This window comes from Pyrus communis, chromosome 4 (assembly GCF_963583255.1).
Source record: "Pyrus communis chromosome 4, drPyrComm1.1, whole genome shotgun sequence".
Lineage (NCBI taxonomy): Eukaryota > Viridiplantae > Streptophyta > Magnoliopsida > Rosales > Rosaceae > Pyrus > Pyrus communis.
Window position 1 is genome coordinate 24,088,024 of NC_084806.1, and position 15,676 is coordinate 24,103,699.

General features: G+C 36.6%; 1 protein-coding gene across 2 annotated transcripts; it reads right to left on the bottom strand.

Annotated features, from left to right (window-relative positions):
- Positions 1-9,331: 9,331 nt before the first annotated feature.
- LOC137732398 (uncharacterized) lies at positions 9,332-15,379 on the bottom strand. Of its 2 annotated transcripts, XM_068471706.1 has the most exons (8): positions 15,172-15,379; positions 14,909-14,979; positions 13,758-13,918; positions 12,904-13,185; positions 12,636-12,809; positions 12,040-12,146; positions 10,889-11,232; positions 9,332-10,332 (listed from the first exon to the last, which is right to left on the bottom strand). In XM_068471706.1, the coding sequence occupies exons 3-8, from the start codon at positions 13,911-13,913 to the stop codon at positions 9,734-9,736; spliced, it is 1,662 nt and encodes a 553-aa protein (XP_068327807.1). In that variant the 5' UTR covers positions 13,914-13,918; positions 14,909-14,979; positions 15,172-15,379; the 3' UTR covers positions 9,332-9,733. The 2 variants fall into 2 exon arrangements, with proteins under 2 accessions (XP_068327807.1, XP_068327808.1); XM_068471707.1 differs by lacking the exons at positions 14,909-14,979; positions 15,172-15,379 and having other exon boundaries at positions 13,758-14,902.
- Positions 15,380-15,676: the final 297 nt, after the last annotated feature.

Sequence of the window (15,676 nt, forward strand, 5' to 3'; positions counted from 1 at the left end):
TGGATTGCAGAGAGACTAAATAGGACCTTGCTTGAGAAAGTTTGTTGCATGCTATCTCAAGCTAAGCTGCTAAAGAGATTTTGGGAAGAAGCTTTGAGCTATGCATGTCATGTGCTTAATCGACTACCATCAACAACATTGGTGGGTAGAACACCCATTGAAGTGTGGTCTGGAGAACCAGCTTAGGACCACGATAAACTACAAGTGTTTGTATGCAATGCCTACTTTCATGTGAAGGAAAACAAATTGGATCCACGAGCTAGGAAAGTTGTCTTTATGGGATTCAATAATGGTGTGAAAGGCTTTAGACTTTGGTGTCCCAAGTTGAACAAGATTATAGTAAGTAGAGATACGACATTTAATGAAAGTCACATGCAATTGAAGGAAGATGTTCAGATGGTAGAGCTTGGGGAACAAGTAATTGTGAATTTACAGCCAAGTAAGGAAGTTGTGGAAGAAGAAAGACAAGGTGATTAACTTGAACATGAAGAGAGTGATCACAAAGAAGAACACCATCAAAAGAACTAAAGATACAAGATGATTACATAGCGAAAGGGAAGGGAACAAGAGACATATCCTTACCTGAAGGATATAAAGATTCCATGGCCTGCATGGTATATGCATTGCTAGTAATTGAGGCTAAAAATTTTGAAGAAGCAATAAATAGTGAAGAAGAGAATAAATGGCATGATGCGATGGATGATGAGAATCTCTCCCTTCACAAGAATAAGACTTGGGAATTGGTGGAGCTTCCTAGAGGAAGGAAAGCAATTGGCTACAAATGGGTTTATGCAAAGAAGGATGGAGTGGATGACAAGAGCTTGGTAAGATTTAAAGCTAGGCTACTGGGTAAAGGATATGCTCATAAGGAGGGAATAGATTACAATGAAATTTTTTTCTCCTATGGTTAAGCACTCCTCCATTCGAATAATGCTTGCCCTAGTTGCACAATTCAACCTTGAATTGGTACAACTAGACTTGAAGACTAGATTCCTTCATGGTAATTTGGATGAAAAGATTTATATGAGACAACCCGAGGGGTATCAAGTGAAGGGCAAAGAAAGATTGGTTTGTAAGCTCAGAAAATCTCTTGGTTTGAAGCAGTCGCCCATGCAGTGGTATTTAAGATTTGACAAGTTTATGAAGGGTCAAGACTATACAAGAAGTCATTATGATCACTGTGTTTATCACAAGAAGTTGAAAGATGGTTTGTTCGTGTACTTGTTAATCTATGTGGACAACATGCTTATAGCCTCAAGAAATATTTCGGGATTGAAAAGTTGAAGGAGCAAATGAGAAGGGAGTTCGAAATGAAGGATCTCAGTGAAGCCAAGAAAATATTGGGAATGGAGATCACAAGGGATAAACAAAAAGGTTTGGTGTGTTTGACTCAGAAGCAATATCTTGAGAAGTTACAAAAGTTTGGAGTAACAAAAGACAATAAGCCTGTAGGAACTCCATTAGGTGCTCACTTCAATTTGAGCAGTCAACTATGTCCCAAAACTAATGAAGAAAAGATGAAGATGGATGGTATTCCATATGCTAATTTGGTTGGAGGATTAATGTATGCTATGGTGTGTACTCGTCTTGAAATTGCACACGTAGTTTGAATTGTTAGTAGATTCATGCATAATCTTGGAAGAGAGCATTAGAATGCTGCTAAGTGGATACTAAGGTATTTACATGGAACGAGGGACAAAGGTATTTGTTTTGAAAGATGTGATGAAGGAATCGATAAGTTCTTAGTTGGATATGTGGACTCAGACTTTGCTGGAGACTTAGACAAGAGAAGATCGACGACTGGGTATGTGTTTACTATGGCAAAGGGTCCTATATGTTGGAGATTAATATTACAACCAACGTTGGCACTATCAACCTTAGAAGCAAAATACATGGCAATCGTTTAAGCTATCAAAGAAGCAATGTGGACTCTGGGGTTGTTAGGAGATTTAGGTGTAGAACAACACAAGTTGGATGTATATTGTGACAGCCAAAGTACCATTTATTTGGCCAGATATCAGGTACATCATGCTAGGACTAAGCACATTGATGTACGATATCATTTTGTGAGAGAAGTGCTTGCTAAAGGTGAGATTCGTTTAAAAAAGGTTGCTACAAAAGATAATTCAGCTGATATGTTGACAAAAGTGGTTAATGCAGCTAAGTTTGAGCACTGTTTGGATTTGGTGCAGTCGAAGCAAGTTTGATCTTGCGATATGGTGGAGCAACGGAAGTTGTTTGGTGCCTCGTTACGGATTTCATGCCAAGCTAAAGATTGTTGGATTTGGCATTAAATCAAAATGCCTAAACTAAAATGGATTATGATATCTTGGACGCAAGATATTTGGATTTGTGTTTCCTACTTGGTTTGGGATTTGGTTTTAGTATAGATTTGGTTTCCTATATTCTAGGGACTTTGTGTAAACATATGACATCTATTAGTATAAATAGATGGATGTGGGATATAGTTTTGTGTGTGAGAGTTTTTTAGAGGCATAAGTTTGTATACTTGAGAACACTTTGTGTTTGTGAGTTCTCTTGTGTTTGTTGGTAATCAATAAAGCTTCCATTGTTAGAGAGATACTCCTATATTGAAGGAAGTCTAAAATCGTTGTGTTTTGTTTATTGCTTGATTGATTTTTGGTTTATTTTATAAAAACATGTTCATCTATTATTTCTTTTCCTTTTAATATTGATGTTTCTATTTAAGACTGAATTTATGTTTAAGAAAATTGATATAAAACAAAAAGGCTAACTACAATTTACACTCTTCACTTGTAAGTGAGAGGTCTTAGGTTCAATTCTCGCCAAAGGCAAATTTGAACCACTTTATTACTCACCCATTATGAGGCTTAGCTCACTCTCACACCCCATTAGTGTAGATAATATCGTTTGTTAAAAAAGAGTTACAGACTACAGTTTACACTCTTCAAGTTTGAGGTGATTAAAAAATGGGTCATAAAGTTCTAATTTTCTGTCAGTGACCACTATTCTATTGTAGATGTTGGTATCCAACCTATCTTTCATCCTAATCAATCTAGACATAAAGGTTGAGAAATAATGAAGGCGTCAAAGAAGCAATCTGCGACAGAGAAGAATAAAAACAAAGAGCAAAGAGAGAGCCTTAACGCAAAAGATGCTTTTCTGATTAATTAAAGGAAAACTAATGAAAATGGCTTGAAAACTTTGAGTTTTAACAATAAGGACAAAATAAAGGGTAAAGTGAATAGTACCAGGATTGACTTTTTAGTGTAAAAATGTGGTTTTTCGTTAAAGTAAACAGTACCGGGAGCTTTTTGTTAAAGTTCCCATTAATTAATTCACATTTGAAATATTTTTCTAGGACTTAGGACGACTCTGTAAGACCATTAAGCAACAATTAACAAATAATTTGAGTCATACATGTGGCAAAAGATCACATGGTATAGAAAAGCAAATTACCAAATAGGACTTAGTTAATACGAATAAGGATCAACTTCAGATTCTTTTTGTGAGGATTTTGGGAATTCTTTAATTGTGTTCGTTCATCATACATCGTGCAGCCAGTTTTCGTCAGGTACTATTTATGTTCAATTTTAAATTAAAAATTTTAAAATAATTTATGACCGCACGATATACAATGAACGAACACGATTAAAGGATTCCTGGGATCCTTACAAAGAGGATCCAGCGAGAATCCTCATTTAGTTAATACAACAAAGTATTAACATCAACCCTTCTCTCTTAATACTTTACTGCTTCACACAGATAAGCTCTCTTATGTAGATGAATCTATTTGTAAACACGAATTCCCTGCAACAAATAAAACAAAACACGTGTACAAAAATTTGATCCGAAGGTTAGGGTGTAGAATGTATGGGTAGAGGTGTTGATCTGAGGGTCATAATGACTTATCTCGAATCCGCCAATACCACAAGGATTTGGCTTGTGGCGATGGAGAAACTAGTACTGTAGTGGTGCTTGAAGGTTCTTCAAGAGAAATCTTTCTTTATCTTGGAGTCTTGTATTTATACTCTTCAGGTCTTGTTTGAGGTTTGATTTGGTCTTGATTTTGAACTTCATTAATTGACGAAGGAACCAAGACTTGATTTGGGCTTGGTTTGTGGTTTGACTTCATCACATTATCCATGACCTAATCAAATAATCTCATTTGATAAGATCAAATAAATCAATCACATTTCATCCTTAATTTGGTCATCCTTAATTTGGCCAATCTCCTCTGATTTGGCATTTCATTTATTTTAAATTTAAATAAATTATTTTGTTTATTTTAATTAAAAAATAATTAAAAATAATTCCTTGATTACTTTTCACCAAATGTCAATGCATGTCACTCATGATGAATTGTTCGGTTTTGATGAGTCAAATGTCATGTGTATGATTTGTAAGACACACGGGGCATGTCACGTAAGCCCTGACATGTCAAAATTTTAATATGATGGTGAACATTTATTTCACCGAAATTTCGATGTTGCTTGAGTCGGACTCAGTCACTTTTTTGTTTGGAGGATCGTTTGTTCTTCACTCTTTTTATATTACCTACAAGGAGTGTGGTACTGGCTTTTCTACATAATTCGTACATTCAAAAGTAATAAGTCATCAACACTACTACTCCCTAATCACTATGAGTCTATGATAGAACATAAACAATTTTGGCTCAACATTTCTTGCATACATAATACCAAAGTCAATGGTACCTTGTATGTATATAAGGATCCTCTTTGTAGCTCTATAGTAAATGTGAGTAGGCTTGTGCATAAATCTGGACAACAAGCTTGCAACATACATGATATCGAGTCTAGTCGTTGTCAAATACAACAAACTCCCTGATCTCTATACACAAATCCTTCAGCATCACCACTACCATCTTCTTTTTGAAAATTTCATTCGCAACTATAGTGAAATACTTCATCACATAAAAATAGATTTGGCTTACCTCTGTCAAGTGTTCTAGTATATCTTTTCTTAAAACATGATTATATCGCAATGGTGTTATGTTTCTTTGCTTTGGCCATTAGAGGGTAATTGCCCTCACTTGATCCCTTCGCGGCGGTGTTATTATTCATAATGATCATCATAATTTATATAAATCTATATATAAAGCTAGAGGCTCAATTTGGTATCACCGGCTTCGACAAAAAGAATTGTACCAAACTGCCCCTCAACCAAAAATATTCAAAACTTGACCAAAATAATATATCAAATCATGCAAGGGTAAGTTGGTAATTTGGTCATCATAAAATATAATATAAATATAAATGGGGAGAGAGAAAATAATAAAAAAATGAAAGGGAAGAGAGAAAAAAATAAACAAATGACAAAGTTGATGATGGCCACATGATGGGGAAGAAAAATATAATAAAAAATAAGAAAAATTATGAATGTTGTGTTCAAAACATATTAAGAGCGCACGTAGCATTGGTGATAAAAAAAGAAAATAACGAAATAAAAAAAAATTGAAGCAATTCATGCATATAAATACATTTAAAATGTCTAAGTCGCGCGCTGTGATTCAAAAAAATGTTTTTGCAAGCGGTTGTCTATTAAATATTATTTCTCAATTTTTAAACACTTGAAAGGTGTGTAGTGTCAGTTATAAAAAAAAATAATAATAATCTCTCGCACGCGCATAATAATGTGATTCAATTAGTTGTCAAATGATAATTTTTTTTTAACCAACAATGTTATATACACTAAGGGGAGGGAGTGAGCTTAACCTCGCAATGGGTTAGCTGTGACAGCCCGTCCCGGATTATTCGTACCGCAGGTGTGAAATGACGATTTTGCTCCTAGTGGTTATGTTTCGTTGTGTGGTTGTTTTGGGGTTTTGGTTGGCTGCATCTGGACCACACACACACACCCACACTCTCATCCTCATCACATTCCCTATCCCGTGTGTGTCTCTCTCTCCCTTCTTCTTCTTCATACGGACAAGACCAAAAACCTTTGAAAATGTTGCAGATCGAGGTGGAAAACTATACCTTTGTGTTCGTGAGGTTCATACGAGTTCAACCATACCCATTTCAAGTAGGAAATCCTTCGATTTCACGTTGAACCATGGAATCCCGATTTTGGTCACTGTTCATGCACACGTGAAATGTTGTTTTTCAGGGAATTTGAAGCTTGTAGGAAGCTTAGTGAGGTCCTTAAGAAGCTCAGGGTGGTTCATTGGAAGGTTTTGGACGTCAGGATCATGAGTTGCAGGTTTGGCCGGATTTTGTGAAGTTTCTCCGGCGAGATTCTGTGAATTTCAGGGCTTGAAAGTGGTAAGGTTTTGTTCTACTTGTTGTAAGCTTCATTTTGGTACCAATTTCATGAAATTTGGTTGAAAAACAAGTGAGAAACGAAGGTTTGAAGTTTTTCCGGTTTTCCGGCGACGGCAACAGCACCGGAGGTGTGCCGGAGAAGAAGACGGAATATTCCGTCAGTTTGGATGGAATATTCCTAACGGCGTTAGGTTAACTTTAACGGAATCTGTTAGTTTTAATGGAATATTCCTGACGGCGTTAACTGACACTGTCAACGTGCCTAGCACGTGGCCAAGCGTGGGAGGTAAGCAAATTATTTTAAAAATATGGGATGTTCGTGAGGTTGAGTAGATCACGTTGGTGTATTCATACACCCCATTTGAGCATTGTATGAGAAGTTATTCCCTAATTTTGGTTATGTGCTTTAAATTAACGTTTTTATAGTTGTTTCGCATATAGGTGAGACCTATCCCAAGGACGAGCGCAGTCACTCGAGGCAAGGGGGTTACGACCCTTCTACATACCAGCGAGTGGGCTTTTGGTTTTCCGTATATACCTATATATTGTGGTTTTTCCTAGAAAATGAAATGGAATGTTTATATGTTTTAAATGCCATGCATTGCGTTTACCTATTTATTTATGCATTAGTAGTTGCATATATGTATGTTTGGTGCTGCGGACATGTAGCTAGGTAAGTTATGGTTGATGATGATTTGTAGTTATGTGAGATACGTAGTGAGCTCATAACCTGCACCCCCCGTGTTAGTGCTCCCGCCCAGAGTAGGGCACAGTCATTCACGTGATGTTCACCTCCCGCACCACACACTCATCTTGGATCCAAGTTAGGTGCACAGTCTTGTCGTACAGACCACTATAGGTGGTTCCGACTCGTAGGTGACCCGCGATTATTCGCCCAGTCTTCATGTGATCGTAGCACTTAAGCGTATTTATTTACACCCAGTCTTGTCGTACAAACCACTTTAGGTGGTTCCGACTCATATGCAGGTACAGTTAGTGAGTTGGGGATTTGAGCTCTAGATTTAGCCGTACAGGTCACGTTAGGTGACTCCGGCTGACATGTTATTTGCATTGTTTGACATTACCTGGGTTACTTACATTTTATGTGGAGGCATTCAACATGGCATATTTCTGAGCATGTTTTCTATATATGTGTATATTCTATTTTCTGGGAAACTATACAGGTTTTACGGCGAGGGGTTAGAACTTTTGATAATGAAATGATTTTGAAAAGCTTTGTTTTTGCCCACTCACACTTTCTGTTTTGCACCCCTCCAGGTTCTAGTTTGGATTGCTCTTTTGGTGGCTCACAAGGAATTCACAGCATATCTGACAGATTATCACCAGCGTAAGACCCCCTCTAGGTGTGTTTAGTTAGTATTTGTTCCCCTGGACTGCACTACGTTTCCTGTGCTCTGAATATTGTTTTTCACACTTACGCTTGCACATGTATGTTAACTACCCTGTGTGTAGTTTGGCTTTTATTTGTTCGTACTTTTATTATTATTCTTAGCTTCCGCACTGTGCACATGGTTACATCACTCTCACGTGATGGCCAGCATGCCCTGATTTCGGTCGGGGTGTGTCACTAGCAATCTGTTGTTTATTAAATATTATTTTTTCTAATCTTAATGTAAATTCAATAAGATGTAGATGAAAATTGAAAGACTGTTTTTATTAATATGGATTCAGCTAATTTGATTAGTTAAAAGACTGCTTTTATTAAATGTATTTATTATTCATTTCCATCTACATTAATAATTACATTTACAACATGTAAATCGCACGTAACACGTCATGATTCAAAAAGTATATTCTGCACACACATAAGCGCGCGCATGAAGGCTAGTATCTCTAAATGGAGATGAAAGCCCCGCCACGATGATTGCCGGTAACACCAACCCCGCCATCATAAACAGGCTTCCAAAACTTTGCATGTTGTTGGTCGAGGTGGTCAGATATTCTGGTTGTGATTTGAGGAATTATCTTCTGGTAAATATTGGGCCAATATATATGTTTGAATCGGTTTGAATTTCCTTATTGATCATTTAGCAAATTAAGGATAACAGTTTCTTGATTCTGCCTTAATTATTATTGGTACACTTATGGTTGTAGGGATTTCAGTTATATGACCATGACATTTAATATATACTTGTTCATCTAGTGTTTTTTCCTTTAACATTCATGTTTTTTGTTTAAGGTTAAATTTATGTTTAAAAATATTGATATAAACTAACAGGAAAGCTAGCTACCTTCTCAACTTATTAATGGAATACACATGTCAAATGATGAGTGGGAAATGTAGATAGGGAAAGGCAAATGGAAAAAATAGCTAGCATTCCTCAAGAACCAAAGGGCTAACTACATTTACACCCTTCATGGTTGATATAACTTTCAAAATGGGTCACCATATTCTAATTTTCTTGCATTGCACCCGCAGGCTATGAATTGTATCCATTTACATCTTTTGTCTCTTTGAATTTCTAATCATCTATTTGTTGATTATTTTTTTTTGTCTATGTGGTGCAAACGTGACTTACACGTTAGACCGTATAAAGGACTCAAGCTCACCACGTCACCCAAGTAATGAATTATCTTACAATTGATTAGATCAAAAGCACAAATTGATATAATTTTAACACCTTAGTTTGAATATGAAAAATTGAAACTTTATGGCTCATTTTGAAAAGCTTATTTATTCTACGACCCTAGGAGCTTGACTTTGATCTCACTTTTGCTATGTGAAACTCAAAAGTCGCAACTTTATTCCAATAAACTCGATTTTTAGCCAACAAAAAAATTTATTATATAGTTTATTTACTCCATGTTTAACAGTTTTAGACGGAATAAACAGAAGTAGGACAAAGTGTAACGAATATTGAGTTTCAAGAAGTAAAAAAATGACTTTTGAGTTTCAGTGAACAAAGTAGAATCACAATCGAGTGGGGAGCATAACTAAAATTAAGCCTTTTAAAAATCACACCAAAGCTAAATCCAAAAAAGCATAAAATGTGTAAACCCTAAACAGGTCAACGAATAAGAATTATTTGAAATCCAGTGACATTTTTATCTGAACTCATTGACTACCATTTTGTTGTAGATAATGTATGTGGGTTGCTTGATTATTTATTTCAATCGACGTTGCATTATACAACCACAAAAACAGTTAAAAGATTATGATTCCCCGAATCAAAAGTTGATTAACCCATGGAATAATATGAGAACGAGAACAAGAACGAGCACAACCCTACCGTAACAAGTGAACTTTTACAATGAGAGACCTTCAGGATTCTTCATCAACATAAATCTCCGAATCCCAAAACTTTTCAAGATTATGCATGCTACGGTGACAGGACAACAAACAGCATTAAACCTCCGGCATAACTTTACTCTGTACATTTGTGAAAGGGTATAAGCGAGAAAAAAATTTCTCTACCCAATCTGCACTGTGGATTAAAACAAGGCATCTAGCTAGCTTGACTCTTGCAATCTTCTTCGGAAATGTTAAACAAGACTTTCGGAAGTGAGGGAAGTGAGGCAATCCGAGGCAGATGAAACAGCAATTCCGCAAAGGAGTCTTTTCTTGACATTCCTGGTGCCTTCTTCCTGTCGGAAACACCGTCTTCAGGGTCCTTGATAACAGCTCCAGATTTATTATCAGGAGTGTGATTGGGTTGAACATCCCTTCCACTACCTGATCCTTCAACGTAACTATCACCATCAACCTGTGTATGAGCTGCAGCAGGGTCCTTCTGCAGCAGGCAACAAAGAGAATCGACCCTTGACATGAGCGATTTCTCATCTGAAGCTGTTGTAAATTGAGTGTCGCTCAGCAGGTATTGTGCAATGTCCTCTAACATGTCCTGGTATTCTGACTGCTGATTGGCAGAAGGCGGATTTCCAGAAGTCATTTGTTCTGAAATACAGTTTCCAATGTGACTCATAAGATCACTCATCGACATTGATGAGTGAAGCCCAGGGACTTTTATTTGCTCCCAATTTCTGTCCTCCCTGGAATTAACAGCTTCTGAACTGCCATTTCCTTCCATTGCACGAGTATCCATAACTAATAGGATAGGTCAATTAGTGATTTAGCAATTAATAGACAACAATAAGTGCCAAATTTACCTAAAGCTTGAAAGAAAAACTATACCCCTCAAAACAGAAGACAAAAATAAAAAAAAAAACAAAACAAAACTTTAAACCTGAATTGCAGTAATATGCATAATAAACATCATACCAGAACTCAGACTACGAACCAAATCAGCATCAGTGAAATCCCAAAACAACGTTTGAATTATAAATGACTTCACAAGTATAAAAGAAAACTTCTGCCAAGTCCTGAAATATTTTGGAAATCTAAAATCTCTGCATTCCACAATTTGTGAATTAAAATGATTAAAAGAAATAAAAAATAAGGACCACATATACACCTAGTATTCCAGACATCCAAGAAGTAACCAATTGCACCGTAAAATCAAACAAAAGAAATTCTAGTTCTATTAACATGATGACAACCAAGAAACTAGAAGCCAAAAGGAAAAAGAAAAAAAAAAAAAAAAAAAAGGATGATCGTTATCTAATATTGTACCAGAAATAAATGCCAAGTTCATTTATTATACCTGAGCTGGGGGAAGGCGCTTCTCTGGACTGATATTCGAATGCCATAGAAGCTGTATCCTGCTGGTCAATATTCAAAGAAGATGACTGGCTTGCAGATGGTGATGCTATATCTTGAAAACCAGCAACAGACGAACCTTTACCATTTGGTCCATTCCCCAGTTGACCAAAACCATGACCTTTGCATTCGCCTGGATCTTCAAAAGCAGAAGAGCATGGTTCAAAATATGGTGATTTCAAAACAATCTCTGGCTGCTGGCTTAAGACACAAAGTCGTGTGTCACACTGGATAAGCTTTTCAAAATGTTTGTTTAATAATCCTTGCGGGCATTCCAGAAAATGTTCCCTACAAAACCACAACGCCAAAGTTTGTCCATAAATGTCACAGCATCAATTTTAGTACCTGAACATGGCTGATGCATGTTCAAATAGACTGAACATCTTGAAAACATGTCCCAAATATCAATTTAACAGTTAAAAGGAGTATCCACACTGCCTGTTACACAACATGCCCCAGTTTGGCAATTGGACAAGTATTGGCACAAAGGGAGTTTATTTGTCAACAGTAGGTGGAAACCCAACTTAAAAACAGGACAAACATACAAAGCAAAACAAGAGTGTCATCAGAACTCAACAATTAACCACCAAAGGAGATCATCGATAATACATTCTTTTTATCTGAGACCACAGGCTAAGAAAACATATACCTGAAACCACTAGCACCGGCCAATAAAAGATTTGAGGCCACTGACTTAAAGAATATATGAGACTATCCAAAAGATAAACAAAAAATTGCAAGGAGCATGGGAAAACATAGTACAAGTGTACACACTACAAAGAAACTAAAAGGTGTGTCGAACTTTATAGGCTTAACAGTGACATTACGGTCTAGTGATATTCCTCTTCGCTTAAAAGTGAGAGGTCTTAGGTTCGAATCTTGTGGATGACGACTTCGATACCAAATTAGGCTGCCTATTGTGGGGCTTAGCCGAACTCTCCCTCCCCTTAGTGTAAAAATATCAATGTGCTCAGAAAAATAAAATATAAAAAAATAAAAAAACGAAAAAAACAGTGACATCAACCAAAATAAATTTAAAGCCTTTTTCCCAAGGAAATTTTAGAGTAAGGATCGCAACCACCAATTGAATTTTACCTATAACTGCTAGCTTGTCCACCAGTAAAATCTGCTGTTGCCTGCCACAATGTGTGCTTTCTAGGTTGAGGGTTAGTCTCCCGGAAGAAAAGGGGTTGTCTAGCCAACTGTAAACAGAAGCGGCCACTAGGTTAAAAATTTCAGACACAAAATAATAATTTTGAGTACAGAGACCATAGGTAAAGACCAGTGTTTTAAAACACGAGCCTTGAAGAGCGCCTAGGCGGCCTTCGAGGTGGGGCAGTGAGGAAAACACCTCTGCCCAGTGGGAGTAGGCTTAAACTCGCCTAGACGCCTGAGGCATCAATTGGGGCTTTTTTCTTTCTTTTTTTGTTTGTTTAAAGGTTAGGGTTTCTCACCTACAGTGAAGAACTTTTATTTTTTATTTTTTATTTTTCTTCTATAATGTTTGATTTCGACTCTATTGTTGATTATATGATATATATTAATAATTTTAGGTCCCCTGAGGCCTCAAGGCTTTCACCTAGACAGGGCTATCCATGAAATGCCTTGGCTTCGCCTTCACTTTTTAAAATGTCGGTAAACACACACACAAACATACAGAGAACATAGGAAAGGAAATACATAAACATTACCACAACAGTAAAAGTACCAGGTCCATCATCAGGACAATTTGCTTTCAGAGCCATAATATCTGACCACTGGATTTCTAGTTTACTCTTGAGACCACCTTCGAGAACTTCCCAAACAAGCTTATGCTTAGCAAAGTAACACTTCGCCACTAAATCTCCCTCATATCTTGATTTATACTGCAACCAAATAAAGTAGTGTCAGAAACTTTTAGCCAAACAAATCCACTCAATAAACCAAAAAATAAACTTAAAAACTAGAGAAGATGAGTACCTCCCAACCCCCAATCCTTAAAAGTGAAGCTGGAAAATTCGAAGCCTTCAGCTTATCCACCGTCCCTAAAGGAGCATTTGCTTTACATTCCTTTTTAACTCCAGAGTTAAGATTTTTGCTCTCTGTCGCTCCAGCTGCAGAAGCACTCCCTTGAGCAAGCTTCATTTGAATTAACTCTAATAAGGATGGGCTCTTTCTCAGCCTTAAACCCAAGGGGCTAGGCTCATCAAGTGGATTGTATTGTGACGGTTGAACAGAAAATGCATTATCCCCAACAATCCTCTGTAACTCAGCCAGAAAAACCAGTAAGAGAATACTTCAAAACAAAACCAAATTTATACAAAGTAAAGGAAACAATCAAATCTTTCAGCTAAACATAATCAAAGTTCAAGCAAGCCAAATTTCAAAATATTATATTACAGCCCAATACCTAAGGAAGCTCATATTTGTATATTTACATCCCAATTAATAGTCACGAGTTTAATAAATCAATAATTGATAAGAAAATGGTAAACTTTATGGACTATAAAGATCACACGTATAATCCTCCCATGCAGTTTCCAAGAGACCGAAGAGATTGCTACAATCTTCTGAAACAATTTCAATCATTAATGTCACAAAATTTATGGACTTACTAAGCTATTGACAATAGCATACAACAAGCAGAAACATTAATTTCTGGGAACCACAATTTCTGATTGAATAATACATACAAAATCAAAAGAGAAATTGAGAAAACTTCAATCGGTCCAGATTACAAATAGAAAAAGCAGAAGGAAATTAAAAAAAATAAAAATAAAAAGATTAGCAATGAAAATATGTAAATGAAACAGAAACAAGATACAAAACTGAACCTCTTGAAAAGCAGGAGAGGGTTTAGGACGTTTGTTGAGCGGACCATGCTCCTCTTCTAAAGAGTCTTCAATCTCCAACTTCACCGGTACCTTTTCTGTACACGGCATCGTATGGAGTTCTGGTGGGAGATCTCCCGATTTCATCAACTGCATCATCAATTCTTTTCCCCAAAACAAAAAATAAAAAATCTGAAGAATCCAAATTCCCAAGAAACAGATTAAGGTCTTTGATCTAAAGACCTGGAAATGGGAAGATTGATTGATTCTCAAAATCCAGTGCTATGCAAGAAAGGAGTATTTTTTAGGCTGAAAATAATCATTGGGCCAAATTGCACATTTACAGTTTTCTCATTTTTCTGATATTGCTACACTACATGTCTTTACGATTTTCATTTCAGATAATTGTTCTTGGACAAAGCTACCAAACACATTGTCAGATCTTAAAAATACAAATTTCAATTTGTCGATTTCACTTTCCAAAACATATTTCGGAAATCTGTTGTGTAAATCATTACAAAATGGTCATAAGTTTTCCACTCTTTAACATGTAGATCATGTTATGGTGATACGCAGGGAAACGGCAACTTTATTTGTGCCTTCAAATGGAATTAGGCAAAGAGGCAAGCATTATTACTGAATGTGGCAAACATTGTTTGAGGTTTAAACCAAGTACAATCTGGTCAAACTGATAAGGAGAGGAGCATATGGTGCAGTGACCTCGTCCACATCAATAGGAAAACAAATGAGTAAGTTGCAATCAAGAAGATCAATATTGTGTTTGACAACTGCATAGATGCATTGATGACTCCGCGGGAGCTGATGCTTCTTAACATATCAGGCATGAGAATGCGATTGCTTTGAAAGATGTTATGATGGTTATCCACAGGACAAGGTTCAAGGATGTGTACTATGTTTATGAGCTCATGGATACGGATTTTCTTCAAATTATAAATTTCAAAGGGTATACAATAGACCTTGAATTTCTATTGAATGTTTTCATGACCTTTTCCAGTGCAAATATATTATTTAATATATGAGTAAAGTAATTCTTTTATTCTTGAATTTTGTTAGTTCAACGTCAAAAATTCAATGCACATTCACAGCAAGAAACCAATATATTCACAGAAAGCAAAGGGTTGAGATTTTTTTACCGGCCGGTCCAGCAACAGAAACCAACGCAACAGCCCCAATTCAAAGGCCAACCCTTCTCCAACAGAAAACCCTACGTTTCACAAATTTATAGAATTAGAACCACACTATGGAAATTGAAGCCAAAATTTTAAGCTGAAACCCGAAAATGAAATTGAAATTGAACGAACCCCATTCAATTGAAGCCCCTCTAAAAACCCCACACTGATATTGAAATTAAACAAAACCCCTCCCTGATTTCGAAATCGGAAAATCGACCTCATACCTTAAATTTGAGTGTCGAACTTGAAGAGAAGAGGGAGAATGATATCGTCTGAAACTACAAAGAATTGAAGCGTCTGGTTCGATGTTCGGCTTTGGGTTTGGGATAATTGGGGATTTGGGATAATTGGGGATAATTGGGAATTTGGGAGTACTCTTTCAAGAAAGGTGGTCGCCGGTGGTTTAATGGTTACGGTGTTTTTTCGGGAAAATCCTGTATAGTGTGGTGCACCATAATTACATGGGCTCCACACCGATGAAAAGTATGTGTATTTTGAAAAAATAAATACATGTAATTTTCATATCAAATTATCAAATTATTAATAATGTGTCCATACCTCACAAAAGAAATTTATTTCTATACTAAAACCCAAAACCCAAACCAACGTGCACTGTTCACAAACAGTGAAGTGATGAAAATGCCTTTGGTTTGGTCTCTTCTTCGTGGACCACAACCTCTCTTTCTTCTGAACTCTTCTTTCCATTTCCGTCTGTCTCGCAAACCTTTT

Excerpts from the sequence above, each read along its gene's own strand:
- LOC137732398 (XM_068471706.1), bottom strand. The coding sequence starts at position 13,913 with ATGATGCAGTTGATGAAATCGGGAGATCTCCCACCAGAACTCCATACG. Across the intron at positions 12,810-12,903 it reads TAAGGATTGGGGGTTGGGAG|TATAAATCAAGATATGAGGG; the intron begins GTACTCATCTTC and ends ATTTGGTTGCAG. Across the intron at positions 11,233-12,039 it reads GGACAAGCTAGCAGTTATAG|GGAACATTTTCTGGAATGCC; the intron begins GTAAAATTCAAT and ends GTGGTTTTGTAG.